The sequence below is a fragment of the Brassica rapa genome, chromosome A01 (assembly GCF_000309985.2).
Source record: "Brassica rapa cultivar Chiifu-401-42 chromosome A01, CAAS_Brap_v3.01, whole genome shotgun sequence".
Lineage (NCBI taxonomy): Eukaryota > Viridiplantae > Streptophyta > Magnoliopsida > Brassicales > Brassicaceae > Brassica > Brassica rapa.
The window spans coordinates 24,956,627-24,978,937 of NC_024795.2; the positions used below are offsets into that span (position 1 = coordinate 24,956,627).

The window sequence follows — 22,311 nt, forward strand, 5'->3', positions numbered from 1 at the left end:
TTTTTTTTTGTTTTCTGTGTGGACACCGTTACTTGTTCACTTCCAAGTGGAAAGTCGACACGTGAGATTCCAAGTGGTAGCGATGTTCACACGTGGCAGTCGGAGAAGTGGGACCCATATAATCGCCACAGAAAGTAACAAATTGATGACGTGGAAATGGATGGCCGGGTGGGTGTGGGAAAAAAGCTTTACGTTTTTTTTTTTTTTTGAAACTCAAAAGCTTTACGTTTTAGATGTCATATGTCATGCTTTTGTTATTGAGATAATTGAACCAATATATATTTTTTAAAAAATATTAAAATAATATTTTATGAAACAAACAAATCGGCCCATTTCATGTGATTTTTAAGATTTTATTACTTTATTGTTGATTTATTAGTTTAATTTTCTTTTTCGAACGTCACATAAAATAATTATAACCATGCATATTTTCGACCACCAATATACTTACGGTGTGGACATTTACTACTTTTTAATATAATACTCCCTCCGTTTTTTTTATATATAACGTTTTAGAGAAATTTTTTTGTTCCAAATTATTTGACGTTTTTAATTTTTTTATGTAAAATTTATTACTAATTAATGCTAGATGACTAATGATATTATAGTTTCTATTTTATTATTGGTTAAATTGTGGTTAGATAAACAATTAATGATTTTTTGTTTAGAAATTAAATGTTTCTTAATCTATGTGCACAATCTTAAAGCGTCATATATAAAAAAACGGGGGGAGTACTTTTTTTCCAACACACAGTCATACACTCATACTTAATCAGACTCCTAAGAGGAAGCTTTTGTATGACTTTTCAGTTTTGACTTCTGACCATGGGAATCCTAAAAACATAACTCATATTAGATATTTTATATCTGAAAGTGTTATTTTGACATATTAATACAAATTAAAAAACAATTAAAAATGTATATATATATATATATAGATTTTATGAATTAAATTTATGTAATCAGTAATATTTGAGATAAATAAAATTATTTATAAGATCAATACATTTTACAATTATTATTAAACATAATATATATATAAATTGTATTAAAATTCTGAAACTTTTTTTTTTTGTATAACAAAAAAAGTCAAAATGACACTCTTAGTGAAACAAAAGAAATATAGTTTCTTTTGGTAACATTAGTAGATTTTCTAGATCAAGTTTTAATACTTCCTGTGATGTTATTAATGGATTGCTTCCTTTGTGTTTTTTTTGTTAATGTATGTTTACTGAGAGAATTATCAAACAAAGATGAATGTTCAATAGATTGGGAGCTCTTTAACAAGACTTTACAGAATTCCCTAGTCCAGTGGTTGATAGGAAATAATGAAAATGGTAGACTAATACCCTGGTGGTCTCATTTCAGCTGGTTTTTATACCTTGACGGTTCAAGGTTTATTACTTTGGTGCCTACTGGTATCAGGTTTATTACTTTGGTGCCTACTGGCATCGATATGTCTTTATTAGCTACTGTTTTTCCTTCTTTGTACTGGTGTATGTTTGCAGTACTTGGTTTATGCATCTATGTACGACCATTTTGGTCATGGACTCTATATTGAAATGAATGAGATTAAACGTAAAAAAAAGATGAATGTTCTAGTTTACCTTTCTTTTATATTCTTTTTTTTTTTGTCATCAACAATACAGACTCATACTGATTCTGTAAACCAAACCGGGTGATCTGCATCTCTGTATGTTCCTTTATGTTCTAATTGACATATATCAACTGAATTTAATGTAATTCTTATTTATATTGACAAGTTCAATTATAAGGTGACGTTAGGTTTGACCAAAAAGAAAACAAATTCTGAAAAGAATCCGTCAGAGTACTATATATATTCGTAATATATATTCTCATATCTATATTATTATTTGAAAATTGAATTTGATTAATTTTAGGTTTAGTCATATTTTATATTTAATTATTAATATTAAAATATTATTAATATTAATAAATAATTTAGTGATTTAGCAGATAATTTATCATTATCTTGAGAATAATTAATTAAAATATTCTAAATATAATATCATAGGTAAACTTATATTACACTTACTTTAGTAATATTAAATACTACATATATGTTTATATTGTATTTGGTTTAGTAATATTAAACCGATTAAATTTTAATATATATATATATATATATATATATATATATATATCAATCACTTAAGATAGAAGGAATCATCTATTTTTCAAGATAAATTTCTTAAGACAATCAAAATCACTCATTGTGATAATTTCTGAAAATGTTGGCAAAGAATTCAAAATTGTTTATACTATTATTTTCGAAAAAGTTTTTTCACACTCACATTAAAATTTAGAATGTTTAAGTCTTTACCCATAATTGTTTTTAATAAATAATTATATTATATTTGTTAATATATAATTACCCATAATTGTTTTTAATTATTATTAATTTGACTCTCAACATTATCTATAAGATTATCTAAAAGGATTCTATATTATTATCTTATCAAAAATATTTTACATCATAATATTTTTAAAATAAATATAATTCTATGTATATAATTTTATGTATATATGAATGTTTTCAAATTTATTTTATGTAATAAAATATATTTTATTAAAATATAAAAAGTTATTGTATAATTAAATTAATATTTAGTTAATTATTAAAATTTTCAAAAGCATATAAATAATTTATTATAATGGTTTTTGAATTGTTAATATATCTATTTATAATTTTCTTAAAAAATATTATGTCCGCAAATGCGGACAAAACACCTAGTTATAAAATGAACAAAATATTACTATTCCTATTTATTATCCACATGTTCATGTAAATATTTTTAAAATTTTTTTTGCTAAAAAAGATCTATTTTTAGTTTTAATTTTTTTTTGCTAAAAGTTTATACTTGATACATTTTAAATTGTTTTTATAGTTACAAATAATTAAACAATAACATTAAATTTTGGTGGTATTGATTTATTATATACTCATACAAATTGTCTCTCAGACATTTTCGTTTTGGAGCACTTCGTTTTCGAAAAAGGGAAAAAAAATAAAGAAACAACAGTTTCAAAAAAATAAAATAATAAAGAAACGAGAAATGTGGACCATATTTTACACACGTTGTACCAACTCAAATGAATGCTTGCCTCTAATTAGTCAATTGAATTACATCATTTCATAGTCACATCCATCAGTTCGATAGTCAAGAGACATCCTATTTGCATTCACAGAGATTTCTAGTGCTTTACATGGTTGCACACTAATTTTTCTTTTCTAACTTTCACAATCTCAACACAACCACACAAATACCAACTGATCCCGATAATTTGGCACATCTCGAACCCATAGTTATAAAAATATTTAATCTGAATCAAATATTTTTCATCTAATAAGAGAAGATCTAAATTAATTTATAATACACAGAAAAATTAGTTTAGTATTAGTTAATTTTGAATTTGAAATCTACGATAGTATAAGACTGTGATATAAGACTGTGATATAGTTGATAAAAAAAAATAAGACTGTGATATAAGATGTAGTTATCAATCAAAAATATAAATCCATTTTGAATGTAGATGTAAGAAAGTACCAACACTTAATATATAAATGACAACAGGATATTGTATCTAGAAATTAAATCTGAGTTGGAAACTTACGAATCTAGACAATTTTTTTTATCAATTATTTCAACCTTATAATTAATCTCTCCAAGGCCCAAGTTAATATAGACCCTTATAATAAGTGAGATGCTAGGGAGATTCGAACAAACGATGCATATTATTTAACAATAATATATGTAGGTTGGTAAATTTCACTCGGGTACAAGGTATTTGGTATCTAATAATGGTAAACCTAACTTCAAACTTTATACTGTATTTCAAATTTTCCTCATTAAGAAAATTTTTATGCAGAAAAAACGACCTACTTTCAAACGATCCAATATGTGAACTTTTGTAACCATAGCTTTCATTATGTGATACATTAATATTTTTTTGCCATCTACACAAATATCTAAACCAAACTAGGTGTCCTCATATCAACCAGCTATTGTTTACGGATGACACGATGTTCTTCTGTAGATCAAGTGTTACGACTGTGGCGACGCTGACGCAAATCCTCAAGACCTATGAAGCAGTTTCCGGCCAGCTAGTGAACTTCCAGAAATCATCAGTGACTTTCTCGGCTCGAACTCCTTCGGAGGTTAAATCTCGAGTCAAAACAGAACTGCACATCGACACTGAAGGGGATTTAGGAAAATACCTTGGCCTTCCCGAGTTATTCGGTCTGAAGAAAAGAGATGTCTTTGCGTCAATACTGGACATGATCAGACAGAAAATTAATATTTGGACGACACGCTTTCTCTCTGGAGCTGGAAAGCAAGTGCTCCTCACGGCAGTCTTGGCAGCCATGCCGAACTATGCTATGTTGTGCTTCAAACTCTAGGCCTCCCTTCAAACTCGATTCTGGTGGGATGCTAACCCGGAGAAAAGAAAAATGTGTTGGGATGCTTGGTCAACTCTAACAAAACCGAAGTATGCTGGCGGATTAGGTTTTAGAGTCATCGAGAACTTTAATGACGCCCTACTAGCTAAGATTGGGTGGAGGCTTATAAGAGAACCGAACTCACTAGTTGCCTAGGTCCTCTTAGGAAAGTACGCAAAAAAACTCATGCTCCCTCGACTGCGAACTTCCTTCGGTGGCATCACATGGATGGCGTAGCATCCTTATCGGTCGAGACCTTCTAAAAAAGGGACTGACTTGGGTTGTGAGAAAAGGGGAGAGTATTAAAGTGTGTCAGGACCCATGGCTCTCATGTCTCACACCGGAGGTCCCCGTCGGCCCTCCTACCCAAAACGCCACCACGCTTAAGGTCTGTGACCTGCTATGCCCCATCTCGAATACATGGGACTCTGGCTGCATCCAAGCTCACCTACCTCAGTATGAGGGAATTATCCAAAAGCTTATCACTAGCTCGCCCCATGTGGCTGACTCTCTCGTTTGGCTTCCAGATGTTACAGGAGAGTATACAACCAAAACAGGTTACGAGCTAGCATGCTACACTGAGCCTAGACCTACCCAGCTACCGGCAACTTTCGACTGTCTAAAGCACATATGTAACCTCCAAACGTCCCCGAAGATCAATGACTTTCTCTGAAAAGTTATAAAGAAAGCAATCTCAGTCAGCTCTAACTTGGCCAGCCATGGCGTTCCCCCCTTTGCGTGTAAACGGTGTGGAGGAATCGAAGATGATATTCATGTACTCATGACATGCCCGTTTGCGCTTGAAGTGTGGGAGCGCAGTCCGTTAACTTGGCAACCAGAGGCTACAGTTCCTTTGATTGCTCAACTCCTCATCCTCAATACGAGGATGATTACTTTACCCTCTGTGGGTCTTTTTGTGCCGCTATGGCCTTGGCTGCTATGGAATCTCTGGAAATCCCGTAACAAATTATGCTTTGATGACAGATCTTTCTCAGCTCAAGATGTGGTGATCAAATCAATCACAGACGCAAAGGGGTGACAAGCAGCTCAAACCAACGAGCACGTACCACACGTACGACCTACACACCCCTCACACTTGTTCACTCCCCAGATTCGAGCTCTATCGGGAGCACTCTGTTTCGTCGATGCGGCTTGGAATCATACCACAGGTACCTTTGGGGTGGCGAGCATTTTCAAGAACGTCTCTCCGCCTCCCCTGGACATCAGCTTCCATCAACGCTCTATCTCCTCAGCGTTAATGGAGGAAGCCATTGCGGTATGTTCCGCAGTCATGAAGGCTGCCTCGTCAAACCTTCGATCTCTCACGGTGCTATATGACTCAAAAGTCCTCATCTGCATGTTGAAAACCAAGACTTCAAGACCAGCCCTATTTGGGATGTTGTTTGATATTTCTTATTTTAGTTATGTACTTGACTTTATTGTGTTTCTCTTTGTTCTTCGTTTGCAAAACACTGATACCGACTGTGTGGCAAAGTTAGCTCTCGTTATGGCTGAGGTTTCTCCTTGTGTTGAAGGATAAACTATCCTCTTTTAAGTAATGAAATTATTGTTTGACCAAAAAAAAAAAACCACGGTCATTTGTAAGCCAAAACATAGGAAGATTATCAAACATTTTGACATTATTTTACCTAGCTAAAAATCATTTTGATATTTGATTTCACGCGTCTTAGCTGGCCGTTTGCCAGTAGTTTCACTTACTATATTAAACATATATGCAGTTTGCCTTTTTCGAAGAAAAAAACTTTTTCAAAAAACATATATGCAGTTTGGTATTGAAATTACATATGTCTTATATTTGTTTCACGATCATTAATATAATATTCTAGCCTACGAGATGTAGTTTTGTCTTGTGATTACAACAGTCCATATGTGATGTCTTGATATCATCATAACCGAGCCAGCCAACACAATGTCATACATAATATAATATTCTAGCCTATGAGATGTAGTTGTTGTTAGATTTTGTAATTTGTTCATCTTACAAAATAGTTTATCTGAATTTATATTATATATATATACACTCGTTATTCATATTAATTAGTTAAGAATTGTATTAGAGAGAACACATGACTCCTATGACACCAAGAAAAACTACAATTGTCTTTTGTTTTATATTTATAAAATACAAAACGGATTTGCAAGTGCTCATTTTGCATGACCCTTTTTAATTATTATTTTTAGATGCATTCTCTTGTATGTGTGTCCATGATTAACTGCAATTAATTGGTTTATACTTTTACTCAATATAAATAAAAATTATATGTATTTAGAATATTTGATATCTTAGTCGAAAACAGTTCAAAATCATATACAAGATCTTTACAGATGTATAGAATTTTATAGTTATCCATTTACAGAATCGTAGAAAAAAATCTATAAAATAATATTTGTCTAACGGTTTGTTTTAATGTTTGAAATTTTCTCTTTTATTTACTTGCATATTCACAATGATAAATTATATTAAATTTCAATAATGACAAGATCTAAAAATAGAAAATAATTTATATAATTATTTGAGTAATGAGAAACACTTGCTTCGGAATCTCAAATATGAGAGATTTAAGTTCTTTATATCATCCAACACCACACGCACCATACGTTCTATTGATGTAGTGATCACTGAGTGATTCATGATTTGTTAAAAAAATATTTGTAATTGATATTTTAAAAGTAATAAATATGTATATATAGCTTAAACGATCTCATGTGTCTTTGTATAAAAGATGAAAATGCAAAAGAAAAAAAAATATGTAACACGATGTTGTATTACATACAAGTAATATAAGCATGACCAATTCAATTAAAATTTTAACACAAATTTCAAAACAGTCTAGTTTTTATTGTTTGACATATGTAAACAAAATTATTAGCTAAGTTCTTACTGATACGATTTTATATTACTGTATTTCACATGTGAGGTTTTTGTACATATATCTTCTCATAATAGAATTATGTTTAATACATACAACTTGACGTAAATCATACATAAATATTCGTTGGAGATAGGGTTCAGGTTAATGGCCATGATTAATTATGCTTGATGAAAAAATCAATCAAGTAGATTAAGACTTGCTTGTCATGAAATTTTACTTTATTTTTTCTTTCTAGTTTTTGTTTTTAAGCCTGATATGGAAATTGATTAAAGACCTCCTCGATTGTCTGCTTTGTTAAATATGATAAGTGAACTTCTTAACCCACTGAAAGGTCATACAAGCAACGGTGGAACAAACTACAACAAAAAGTTGTATAAATTTATGTATTTTATCTCAAATTCCATTGTTAAATATTACTCCTTCCGTTTTATTAAGATAAAAGTTTTTAAAAAAAATTGTTTCAAAAAAATAAATTTTTATGTTTTCTATACAAAAATTACAAATTTTAATAAAATTAATTAGATTTATTGAAAGACTATTGGTTAAAACACATTAAAATTTGATAATTAAAAAAATGATGCATGATTAATGTGTTTTCTTAATATGTGTGTAAACATCAAAACATCTATCATTAAGAAACGGAGGGAGTATAAGATTTTTTCTTCACTGTTAAAACATTTATGTACTTAGAAAAAATCATATATGCTTTTAATACCATATACATAGTTGATTTTTTCTTCAAAATCATATATGTACATATTCCATATATACTAGATTAATTTCATTAAGTATATGAGCATATTATTTTTTACTTACATATATGCTTATATTACAATTATATAAACCGATGTACCAAAAATATAGATGTTCGTGTAGAAAATACATAAAATCACTAGTGAACTCAAAAATCATGGAGGCATCTCAAATAATCTTATCATCTCATCTCTTTTAACCTTTTTAGCTTTTAGATTTATCACTCTTTAAAGTTATTATTATTGATGAGAAAAAAGATGGACGTTTCATCTATTTAAAATACAAGTTGACAAACAAAATAGTCTAATCTCTCAAGTATCACTGCCACATATTGCAAAGATTATATTCCCGATGAAAATATTTTTTGTTCTTGAACAAAAATAAGAGAAATTGCGTTTGTTGAAATCCAATTCACAGGCCCAATATAGGACATTACTTATTAATGTAAAATATATAAGTCTAACTAGTCCCAGTTTCGGGTCTTGGCCCAATACGTATATAAATACAAAACCAATGTTTTTGTTTAATTAAATAAACTAGATTTTTATCTGCACTAAAATTTCTGGTAAATTTTTTATATAATCTCATTTTCTCTTCATTTAAAATAGGTCTAGACATAAAATTTGTAACCCAAAGTCTAACCAAAAAAACATTATCAGTACCCAATCTGAAATATAAGAAATCCCATAATATGTTTTATAGTGTGGTACATTAATTATCCGGAGCCAAAATATTATTAGCCGAACCCGAACGGAAAACCCGAAAAACAAAAAAAATCCCAAAAAAAAATCCAAAAACCGACCAAAATTCTAAAGCAATCGCAAATAGAAATATATGAAACATAAATATGTACTTCAAATATTCAATTCTATATTTATTTAGAAATTATATATAAAAATATGTATTTAAATCTTCAATTAGTACCTTAAATATCCAATCCTATTTCTTAAGTCTTGCTTTTCAGTTTTGGTTTTAACTTCAGATATATCCTAATCCATAAAACCTAAATCGGAACAATATATTGTTACTTTATGGATTTTAGATGAGATACAATTTAGAAGTAAAACCTATGTGTTATATCCGAACTTGTTTTGTACTTACAAATTTAACAGAATGAGACCTAAGATATGAAATAAATTAGAATCAAAATTCCAAAAACCCAATCCATATCGCAACGGGTAACTGCGCTCAAGCATAACTTTAACTATGTTTTATGTTTTGTTCAATTATATTTATATTTGATAAATATTTTATATGTGTTGGAATTACCCGTAAAACTACTCGTAAAATATATCAATGATAACATGTTCCAACATATCTAATTTTAAAACTTTATGTATAAAAATTATATTATTATGTATTTGGTGAGGGTTTTAGGGAATTTTTTTTTTTTTTGCATTTGAATTAAAGTACAATTGTATATATGAATAAGTAAGCATATATAATTATTTTATATTAATAAATATAATATAATTGATTATTTGCTTAAAAGTAGTGTTAACATAAATTGAATTCATTATTAAAAAATAGATTAGTTATTTAGTTCCTTAATTTTAGGTTATTTAATAATAATTAAGTTAGGTATAAATGGAAATAATAGGAAGATAGTTAAATGTAATGAACCAAACTATTTGTAAGTAGATAAGAATATGATCATAAATTAAGGGAAATTGCACCCTATACACATGAAAAAAACTTAAATACACTAACTAAACAAAATTCCCCTCTCTCTCCTACTTTCTCTTCTTATCTTTCTCTACTCTCTCTCTCAAAATCTAATTTTTAATTTTTTTGGGTTATTTGGCAAATAAGTCCATAAATTAATAGATCAGATATGGTTATAATAAGTAGTAAACATGGCCTGACCAAATTTCGAGGACCATACAGAATATAGAATATAGTATGAACTGAATATTTTTTTAACTGATTAAAGTTCTATTTTCTTATATACTAGTAGCTTTTAAAAATTTGGAGATCTAAGGATGTTTCAGTTGGTTGTGCCTAACATGTGACATGGTCAAACGAATCAATAGCTTTTTTTTTTTGTCAACCACAAAATTCTTAGCGTACAAAATTCTTGAATTTGGACCACAACTCGTTTCTAATCAAAATGGTTAAAAAGTATTACTAGATTTTGACCCGCGCTTAGAAAGCGCGGGTTTATTTTTGAAATTAAATAAATTCTTCTTATATAAGAGATAATGTATAGGTTTGAGTACATTTACCCGAGTACACTGAACCGTACCAAACTGAGAAAAAAACTCAAAATTAAGCTGAATTTCATAAATAATCGAGCATAGAAAAAATATAAACCAAAGTAAGGACCAAATGAGTACTTAAAATTTTAAAACACAAATTATATACCTATTAAACATAACTAAACCATTAAAAGTTTATACTATTAATAGAATTATATGTGGTAATGATCACATTTGAATAATCTATCATATATTCATATGGATTTATTGTTAGAGCAATTATATAATAGATTATGAGAAAATAATAAATGAATTCATTTAATTTATGTAAAGTATTTAAATAGTTATAGAAATATAAGTTAAAACCAAATAAATAGTTAAGTCTAATGAAATGGTCCAACAATCTTGTTTAAGTAGATTTTTTAGGAGTGATTCCCTTTTAATAGTATAGATACTCAAAGCTTTCGTTTTCATGTATTCGCGATAGAATTTGCTATTCCAATGAGTTGTGTAGAGCTTCGTCCAACAATATTGGCATGTAGGATATTTTTTTTTAACGTGTATCATTTTTTTGTCCGATTTTAACTAATACAGTGGTAGTATACTAGTTGGTGGATTTTGAAGAGTTAAACGACTCAGTTTAAAAGTAATTTTCACATAATATATCGATACGGTCATACAAATATAAACTATCACTACAAAAAAATCAAGTGAATTCCGACGAAACAAGTCGTTGGAATGATCTTGTCGGAAAAAAAAAGTTCGTCGAAAATTCATGGCAAATTCCGATGAAAATCCGAGAGAAACTGACTGCTATATTTCCGACGGAAAAGCGACGATTCGTTCCGTCGGTATATACTTCATCGGAAATTTGTCGGAAACATTCCGACCACAGTGATCATCGAAAAACATTTCCGATGAAATATATCTCTCGGAAGTTTTTGACGACAGAGTTTCGTCGGAATATTCCATCGGAAACATCCGACCACAATTCGGTTGGCAATATCCGACAAATTTCCGACGAAATATGTTTCGTCGGTCTTTTTTATTTAATTTTTTTTTTATAAATTGTATTTAATAAAATCTTTGTTTTGTTAAAATAAAAATCTAAAGAACTGGATTTAAAATAAATATTATAGAAAAAAGTTTTACATAATTAAAAACAACTTTTAAAAGTTTTACATAATTAAAAATAACATTTAAAAGTTTTTAAAATAGAAAAAGAAACTAAGAAAATTCAGCAGGAAACAAACGCTTCATCTTTTTCATTATCTCCTTTGTCTTTTTTTGACCTGCTAATTCAGTAAGAATTGTGGCGTTCGGCGTCTCCGGTGCCACAATCCGATCATATTTGTTCTGTAGCTGCTCTATTATCATAGGATCAGGAGGAGCAAACGGAGCTTGTGAAGAGGAAGGACAAGAAGAGAGACGCCAAGCCAAACCAACCAAACGGCCTTTCTTCTTCGGAACCGCCTATAAATATATATATATATATATATATATATATATATATATATTAATAATAAACTTAATATAGTAATGCAATGGTAAAATAAATTTTACATGTTCCACCATTTGGTTCATTCAAGCTTGGGTTTTGTTCGTGGATGCTGCAGAGGAATCGTCATCTGAGATACATTGAGAAGCAAGTAATGCTTCTTTTTGGGTTTGCACAAAGTCTATGACTTCTTTGATGATGAGATTCTGAATTTCCCCCGTCTTCTTGTTAGTGTACGCCTCTTTCATGTTATCGAGATGATCAACGGGATTACCCGCATTTGCTTCAACCTAAGTACAATATTAATAAAATAATATATATATATATATATATATATATATATATATATATAGAACTTACAAGTTCATCTTCCTTAAAAGACATACTGCAAGCACCGAGGTTATGGACATAAACACCTCCCGCCACGATCGCTCTTGCGGTTGGCTGAGTTTTTGATTGATTTGTCTATAGTCTCCTGGTCCATCCAATGCTGCCGCAACTCTAGCCAAACCGTTGGGTTGATGTATTTTGGTGTCTTCCCCTTGAGCCATAGCTGCTTCCACCCATATATTTGCTTCGTATAAGTGTCTGCCGTTTTTCATGGAAGGCTTGACGGACAGTTTCCGTGAGGCCTGACTTCCAATTGAAATGTTGCTACCAAAAAATGAAATAAGATAATATATATTAAAAAATTAAAGCCCAAAATAAAAATATTAGAATTTAGAAATTATCGCAAAGTTACGGATAAATGGCACTCTTCGCTAGGCATCACACTGTAGGTCGAATATCCCTTGCAGAGCATGGAATACATCATCTGGTTAATGCACCTGCTAATGCCATTCTTCGACTTGTGAACTTTAAAAAAAAACAAAGATTTTGTTAGAAATAAAATAAAATAAAATAAAAATTAAACTAAAAATTAAAAAAAAAGGAGAGAAAACTTTACCAAGTTGTGTATCCTTGTGGATACGTATGGAGCACACAGAGATGCTCTCGACTGGGTTGGAGAACAAGAAGCTCAACCGGCATGGTACCATGATCATATGGAGCAGCGGGATCAGGCGGTGGAACAAATGGAGGAGGGACTGGAGGAAGAACAAACGGGACTGAGTTTTGCTCATGCGACGAGCCCGAAGTCTAGGAATGACTCCCCGAAAGAATCCAATCTCGGAATGCAGAACGATGTAATGGTCTACTACCACCATCCTCAGACCTACGAAAAAATTAACATTTTTGAAGATCATTTATACGAAAAAATAACGATTAGAAAGGAATATTCATTTATTTAGTTTATAGTAAGCTTGTATAAAATAAATTTTTAATAAATTATATATATATATATATACAATAAACGGTTTTAGTATTATATATTAAACTATTAAAACTTTTTATAAAATATAATAAACATAAAAATTTCCAAAAATATACATATAAACCACAAATTCTATAAATCATTTGAAGAGTCATTTTTATAATTTTTAAAATTTAATAGTTTATATAAATATATCAAACAGTATATATATAAAACGTTTTATAAAATATAATTAACACATAAATTTCACAAAATATACATACAATTCCTAAAATCTACAAATCTAACATGCAAAACCTAAAATCTACATATAAACCACAAAATCTAACATGTTAATTGCTATAATTATCCATTCAATCCTAACTATTCACATTCAATTATATATAAAACCTCTAAATCTAACATCAAAAACTATTAAAATTGAGTTTGAAAGAGGGTTTAGATGACTTACATGGTTGTGGAACGGGATTTGAAAGAGGGATTTGTCGGAGGGAGAGAGATTCGCGGTGGGTGAAGGATGAATCACCGGGAGATAAGTGAGTTGAGTTGATCCACGGAAATGAGGAAGAAGAAGAAGTGTCGGGTTATGTCTTTAAAACGCAGCCGACCAAATTCCGACGAATATGTGTTTGTCGGTTATATTTCGTCGAAATTCTGTCGGTATTTATTTATATGCGGTTAACAAAATAAAATTCCGCAAAATAGTTTGCGGAAAGTAAAAATTTCCGACCGAATTCTGATGAAAAAGGTTATGTCGGTCAATTGCCGTCGGTAATTCGTAGGAAAGTCTAGGAAACGTGTACAAACAACGTAACGAGGAAGAATATTATTTCGTCGGACTATCCATCGGAAGTTTCCGACCGAATACTGACGTTGTTCTCCTTTCCTCGCTTTTTTCCAACAGATTTCCGACGAAAGAGTGTATAGGGTTTCAAAACATAAATATAATGCTTTAATACCAAACTCTTCTAGTAACAGATGGTTTTAAGAAGATTAACTAAAAAATATTTTTTTAATTCGATATTATACAAATTAAATATGTATGATTAGATTTTGGAATATGTTTGTTGTTTAAGTATATAAGTGTTAATGAAAAATGTTATGAATAAGCGGATATATATACATATAGAGTATTTAAAATTGAAAAACTTTAACCGTTGTGAACATTATAATACACACTTAATACGTGTTAGTTGGTATTTTTGTATCCATTTTTATATTTTATATGAATTATTTGTAGTTAAAACTATATTTCGTCTGGAATTCCGACGACGTCTCGAGTTTCGTCGAAAATTTCCGACCGAAATACCAATGAAGCTTTCATTTCATCGTCCTTTTCCTACAGAATTTTGACGAAAGAGTGTATAGGGTTTCAAAATATCAATATATTGCTCTGAGACAAAACTTTTATAATAAACAGATGGTTTTTAAGAAGATTAACTAAAAATATTTGTTTAGCTCGATATTATACAAATTACATAAAACTTTTATAACTCCAATAACTCACATAACTCCAATAACTTATAAAAAAACAACACCAATAACTCACATAACTCCAATAACTTATAAAAACAACTCTAATAACACATATAACTCCAATAACTTATAAAAAATAACTCCAATAACACAAATCAACTCAGAATCTGTAGAATCTTTAGAATCTTCGTCAAATTCTCCAACCTCATCCTCCGACTCCGAGTGCACAACATCATCTATAAACTCGGATAAATCGACGAGTGCACAACAACATCTTATGAAAAAGCAAACAGAAGGACGTGCTGCATCATTACATGACAATCGTTACTATTCAAGTCAGTAAACTTTCCTTCGCTTTTATCCACGCAGTTAGTCAAATTTGAAGCATAACCGTCTGTAAATGCCACTTTATTTGTAATTCAATCAAAGAACTCCACTTTATTTGCATTTCCCATCCAGTCGGTATATGGGAAAAGGAGCCATACCGTTCTCATCAACGTGAAGTTCAGAACGAGCACAAATATCGACTAAATCCAGTTTTGACTTCAAAATATCATTCGTTTTACCTTGGATGTTTAGGATTGTGTTCATCAAATTGTCGAAAAAGTTCTTTTCAATATGCACGACATCTAAATTATGTCGTAACAGATGATTGTGTAGTTCTCCAACAGCGTCGACTCGAATATTTTCATGTCCACAGATGATTGTGTAGTTCTCCAGAAAATACTCTTTTGTGTCAATTGTGTAGTTCTCCAACAGCGTCGACTCGAATATTTTCATGTCCACCTACATATGGCATCCTTTCTGCACCAAAATCACTTAGCTGTTTCTATAAACTTTCCCCACTAACTTCTTCAGGTAGAGTGTCAAACACCTTCTTGTTGTTCGTAAACAAAGTTCTAATTCTACGATATGGATGATCGGGTGGTAGAAATCTCCTGTGACAGTCATACCAACACATTTTCCTTTCGTACTTTAGTTGGAAAGCATATGTGCTATCTTGACAGTATGGACATGAAAGCCTTCCATGTGTGTCCATCCAAATAACATACCATATACGGGAAAATCACTTATTGTCCACATAAGTACTGTCCGCATCTGAATGTTTTCTTTGCACGAAACATCGTATGTCTCAGCACCATGTGCCCATAGTTGTTGCAATTCATATATCAGTGGCTGAAGAAACACATCTAATGATCTCTTAGGATGCTCTGGCCCAGGGACATGTATTGAGAGAAATAAAAACTCTCGTCACATTCACAAATTCAGTGATAAGTTGTACGGTGTCACAATCACTGGCAATAGAAAATATTGTCTTCCATGCTTTCTAAATGGACTGAAACCATCAGTACATAATCTAAGATAAACATTTCTTTTCTCTTGGGCAAATTCTAGATATGTTGATTGGAAATGTTTCCAAGCTTTTGCATCTAAAGGATGTCTAATTTGACCATCTGTGGAGTGCTCTGCATGCCATTTCATTGGTTGGGCTGTGCGTTCGAACTGATACAACCTCTTAAATCTTTCCGTCAAAGGCAAATACCTCATCTTTTTGAATGGCACTGGAACTCTTCCCCTCGTATTCTGATAACGAGGTTTCCCACAAAACTTGCATATATCTATGTTCTCATCCGCTCTCAAGTAGATCATACCGTTTTCGATACAAACATTTTTCACCTGATACGGTAAACAAAGGCCCGCTACAAGTTTCTGAATCTTGTAGTATGAATCCGGTGCAAGATTATCCTCTGGGAGAACACCTTTAACAAAATCAGCAATCGCATCCACATATTCTTTAACCAAATTATAAAATGTCTTAATGCCCATCAATCAAGTTGCGGATGATAAGGGTGAATGACCATCTCTACAACCATTATACAAAGGCTGTTTTCCTGCATTCAACATGTCAAAAAATCTCCTCGATTCTGCATTGGGTTTTTTCCCTCTATAATGATCATTTAGCATTTGCTCAGTACATACACCATAATCTACATCCGTTATTGGTTCTTCTAACCTATCAACAGACTGAGGTTCGCTAGTATTACCATATTCATAACCATTTTCCCCATAAAGATACCAAACCTTATAATTCTGTGTAAATCCTCTCATATATAAATGAGTCCAAATATCCCATTCCTTTAAAATCTGATTATTATTGCAGGAAGAGCAGAGACATCTTAACATATCGGTATTTGCTTCCGGTTGTTGTTGAACAAGCCTCATGAATTTTCTAACACCTTCTGCGTATTCTTCTGTAAGCAACTTGGTGTTTGGATCCAAATGAAGTTTATCCATCTAAGAACGATAATAATTTCCATAAGACATGATTTATTTTTGTTTTGGATTTGTAGTAAAGAAAGTGAAGAGAGAATGAAGTGTGAATGAGGGGAATGAGGGGAATGAGAGAGAGCATGTATTTATAAAGGAAAGTTGTCAACATAATCGACGGAATACCGTCAAAAATCCGTCAAAACGTTTTAACGGTCAAGATTCGTCGGAATTCCGTAGAAACCGAACGGCTAAATAATTTTCATTGGAATTTCGTCGGTATACTGACGAAATTTCGACCAATACGAAAAATTCAAAACATCTAAAAAGATTGCGTAACATATTTTTTTTTTCCTCGGATTGTGGTCGGAATTGCGTCGAAATTTCCGACAACGTTTGTTTTGTCGGAGTTTCATCGGACATTTCCGACGAAATACCGACGAATGGAAAAATATGCATTTCGTCGGTATTCGGTCAGAAATTCGTCAGAAATTTTCGACGAATTTCTCTGCCGTAGAAAAGTTCGTCAAAATGTTCTGTGTTTTCTTCTAGTGTATACTTTCGACTTCATTTGAATGAGAAATGATATATATCTGTGGATTACACAATCTTTAGAAAATTAGTTTGCTCAATTTTATATGTGTATACCTCAATTTCTTTTAAGAAAATTATCCTTTTGCCCCTTTAAAACTTCAAAATTTCCATTTCCAAAAAAAAAAATTAAAGTCTATGTACTCCATAAAATTGAACTGAATGGATATTTGTATGTAGATTGGTTTTGTTTTTCATATTTCACTAAATTACTTGATTACTTAGAAAAATTAATAAAATGTAGTTATCAATTATCATGATAATGAGAAAATCTGCATAAATTTAGTTTACGCCTAGGGATTCCAGATTTTGTTTTTCAAGAAAAGAAGAAGAAAATCAGCGTAGACGAGTAAAAGCATTGCTTTTTGTTTGAGACTTGTACGGCGTTAACCGTTACTATTTTAGGAAAAGAAATTATTCCATGATGGTCAAAGAAGCTGCCCACGTTGAACCACACGTGCAATTTCGGGAGAATCCAAACAGACCGATCTTATCTCCAAACTCCAATTGGTCTCTTTTTTTTTCAATTGGTCTTTAAGATACCATCACTATCCTATTCCCATTTAACAGTACACATCTATTTCGATATACACAGTTTATCTAACAAATTTTGAACATTAGCTTTAAGCTTTACGGCCTACAGGCTACAGCTGTACATGACTACTTCAAACATTGCATCTTGGTAAATTTCATTGTACATAAATATATGCACAAGTATCTCGTGCTAAATTGTTTTATGTCATATAAATAGTTTTTTTTTTCCTAGTACAAGAGATATACTAGTGGTTTAGGCTAGACATCATCACTGATGAAGATATGAATTTGGTCATGTACTCTAGCTATTGTTAGCGTCAGCGAAAGATAACAAATCATCTATTGTTTATTTTGACGGCGTTTATAACAAACGATGAAAGATACCCATCTACATGTTCGTTTGTTAGTTACTAGTTCATGGATATATATATGTTTATGAATAACGCTTGAAATTTATAGGAAGAAAGTTTTTTAAGTGTTAGTATTAATTAAGGATTTGTCGTATATCTCCCAAATTTGTGTGTCCCGGATGTCGTCGCTAAAATATGTTATTGTTGCTGAAATAGCTTGGATAAGTTATAATGAAACGATCCATCACCACTTTTTGGCATAAAAGAAGTGAAACGATCACGGTTTCTTGTGTTATCGTTATTGTTTGTCGACCAATTATCAAATATCGTAATCTGTTTTATAAAAATCAGAAGGTTGGAAAATTGTATCTTTGAGTACAAATGATATGCAAGCGGAACCTACGCCTAACACCCCACCCACACCCCCCCCCCCCTCCCCCCCCCCCCCCCCCCAAATAATTACAGTTCTTCTACATTATATTACTTAATTAATCTGATACTGATACACAAAAATAAATCGTCTTATGTCACCGTTACACAATTAAATAAACCCGAAAGCATCATGTTGTTGATCCGAGTACCCGAATCCGTTTACCGGGTCAGCACTGAAACCCTCAGCTTGTTGCTGCGTCTTATTGTCTTCTTCATTTGTCTTGACACTTTGAAAATAACCACCACCGTCGCCGTAACGGAGACGAGGAACATTATGACTCGGTGTAAGTTCAGGGACCGAGTTATGCCCACCATAGCTTGGCCAGTCAAAGCTTGGTTCCCTAGCTAAATTAAGAAACCCGGTTTTCTGTTCGTTTAAGCTCGGTCTATGACTATGGTGGGGAGGTGCGTTTGATGAACCGGCCGCAAATCCCAAACTTCTGTTATCGATCTCATGTAACGACTCGAGAACATCATTGTATTGATGAGAGGAAGATGACGTCGACGAATCATTGTTGCTGTATTCTCTTCCACTTGTCATTGGATTACTATAAACCTGTTTCTGTGCGCTTGATTGCTTCTTGTATATTCGGCATAAAACCCAATCATCAAGCTGTGAAAAAATATATTTTCTAAATGATATTAAATAAACAAAACAAACTAATTTAGTATATTTATTTTTTGAGTTTACGTACCTTGGTGCTTCCATATCTACGGGAGGGTTCGATGAGACGGTACTCATGCATGATCCAATTAGTTTTGGTGCCTTTTGGTGCTTTTCCTACATAAAACACCAAAGCTTTCTTGATCCCAACTCTTCTTCCCGCAGTCGATATAACCTTATCCGTACCGGTGGCTTTCCAGTAACCTGACCCGGCAACCCGGTTAGGTCTCGACCCGTTAGGATACTTCCTATCCCTCGGGCTGAAGAAATACCATTCTTTTTCCCCGAATAACGCCTTACCTACAAAACCAAACAACAAGAATAAGATACATTACATCTACCTATAAATAGACTCTTTGGGTTAAACCAAGCTGGTTAAGGCAACGTACTCGGTAAGACCCACGCGTCGAACTTATAAAGATCGATCTCGGCTATGAGCTGGAGAGAGAAGTCATGACCGGCGGCTTTTCTGCATAGATATTCAACCATCAACTCTTCGTCCGTCGGGTAAAACCGGAAGCCCGGTGGTAAACTTAGTTGGGCCAACGGGTCGAGTTCTTGGATACCCATTCTCTTTTCTTTATATTCTCTCGGACAAATAAAGTATCTACACCTTTCTGATACGGCGTTGAACTTTCTTGTTTTTTGTTTTGTTTTGTGTATTTTTCACATTCAAGATTTTGAAACTCTGCTACTCGGGAGTGCATATCTTTATATATAAAGTAGAGTTATCTCTCTCCTGGACGCGCCACCTCAGCAGCCAGCTCAAAAAGTCAAGCTCTGTGAACGTGACACCTGTCCCAACCTGGGTTTAAAATAGCGCTTCAAGCCTTGAGGCGGTGAGGAAGGTCAAGCTCGCCTCAAAGCTATAGCGTCGCTTCAGACCGCCTCACCAACTTAAGGCGTAGCCTGAAAAAATACACATAGGATTAGTGGTTAGTCATAGAATGATTCAGGTTCTTCCATTCTTTGTCATTATCCTAAATCATTAAAATTAAAAATTAATAAGTATTCATAAACAGAGCATAAAACAGAGAATTGATCCAATAAAGTCTTCAAAAAAAGAGAATCAAACCAACAAATCCTTAAAAGAAACTAAACATAAACCTAAGTCTTCATAGATTTAGAAACAAAAGATTTATAGAACCAGAAAAAAAAATGAATATAGACTTGGATAAGATTCACGCTTGAAAATATCTATTCAAAAATGTAAAGACACTAAATAGTTTGAAGTGAATTGAAGTTTTGAAACCATAAAAAGAAAGTGAATATTATATGTTAATAACTTGTGATAGGAATCTTACCTTTAGTTGCATAAGCGATGAAGCGTGATGAGGCGTGAGGCGTGAAAGGCGACTTGAGGCGAGGTTGAAGCAACGCTTACTCGAATTCGCCTCGCTTCATCTCCTCGAGGCGGTGACCCTCCCAACCAAGGTCGCCTCACGCCTTAGCGACGCCTTAGCACGCTTTTTTAAACCCAGGTCCCAACATACAAAACTCACCGTTTCCATGCGTTTTTATTGCATCCACTCTACTGTGTCTTTTAAAAATGGGCTTCCACGAGACACTCTAATATGGATAATTCTCTCTGGGCCGCTATCCAACCAAATGCTAGGCCGTCTCTGAAATTGCATGTTGGTCCGGCGCTTTGACAGTAACTTCCAAGCCGTCTCTGTTCATGTCGTTTCGGTCTCTGTTCTTCACCTCCAACAGTTACAAATCGAATTGATTATCATTAATGGCCTCTAAAACCACGATCTTGCATTCACTGATTCTTATTGTTCATTCAGGCGGTCATTCTCACCTATAAATAAGTAAGGATTCATCCCTTTAGCATCATCTTCAAAGTTATCTCACATCTCTCAGCACTTCCTCAACGAGCATGAGCATGACGTTATTCCTCCACCTCAAAATCAGAAGATACAACAACTTTTTATGATTGAAGGAAGACAAACAAGGGCTACAAGGCTTTAGCAAATTTTTGAGATTTTAGAAAACGGCAAGAAGAGAAGGTTACAGAGGATCTAGGTTTTGTGTAGAGAAGAAAAGCATAACAGTGAGAAGATATTACAGAGATGTATGACGGCGAGCATAGGAGATGTTGTTTTGTGCGGCTGAGAAAGAAAAAGATTCAATACCGCAGACTATAATGTTTAATCTAGGGTTTTTTTCTATTTAATGGTGGGTTAGTTTAATTACATATTAGGTTTATTATTGTTCGATGGACTTCTGTAACTTAGATGGGCCAAGAATACATATTTAAATAGATCCAATGTATAAAAACTTAAAAAGATACAAATTTGGTAAAAAAAAATATCAGGTTTCAACAATATAAAAGTTCAACGATTGATTTGAGACTAACGGTAAGAAGAGAAAATACTTTTTACTATTTATCACCTATTTTCTTTGATAAAATTTCTCCCACTTAGATATTTATTTTTCTCTAAAATTTGTATTTGACATCTATACATATAGTCCAGCCAAATCGTAAAAAAAGAGCAAAATTTGATACTTCACCATTCTAAACTTATATTTTATGTTGCACTAAATCATCAAAAAAGAGCAAAATTTGATACTTCACCATTCTAAACTTATATTTTATGTAATAATATATATATACAACATCTTTTTTTATAAGTCTATATACTAAATATTAAAAATGAATATGAATTTCTATAAAATTTAAAACAGTTTTCACCAGTTTTTTTTTTAATTAATTATATTAATATATAAATAAATTCAAAATAAATATAAAATATTGTAACCTTTATTCATTTAGATATATAAAAATTGAAAGTAATATAAAAGCCCAGCCGTGTTTTTTAGATTATTTATAATCACAAAATAACAAGATTTTATATATAGAAAGAGATGGAAGT

At 32.1% G+C, this 22,311-nt stretch overlaps 1 protein-coding gene and 1 long non-coding RNA gene across 2 annotated transcripts; one reads left to right on the forward strand and one right to left on the reverse strand.

Annotated features, from left to right (window-relative positions):
- Positions 1-1,361: 1,361 nt before the first annotated feature.
- On the reverse strand, positions 1,362-20,053 carry LOC103840729 (NAC domain-containing protein 55-like). The gene is made up of 3 exons (XM_009117250.3): positions 19,822-20,053; positions 19,464-19,732; positions 1,362-19,381 (listed from the first exon to the last, which is right to left on the reverse strand). Exons 1-3 carry the CDS (start codon positions 20,000-20,002, stop codon positions 18,878-18,880), a joined length of 954 nt encoding a protein of 317 aa, XP_009115498.1. The 5' UTR covers positions 20,003-20,053; the 3' UTR covers positions 1,362-18,877.
- Positions 20,054-20,138: 85 nt separating this feature from the next.
- On the forward strand, positions 20,139-21,675 carry LOC117128892. The gene is made up of 2 exons (XR_004452306.1): positions 20,139-20,229; positions 20,914-21,675. It is a non-coding gene; the product is annotated as an uncharacterized LOC117128892 (long non-coding RNA).
- The last annotated feature ends 636 nt before the right edge of the window (positions 21,676-22,311 follow it).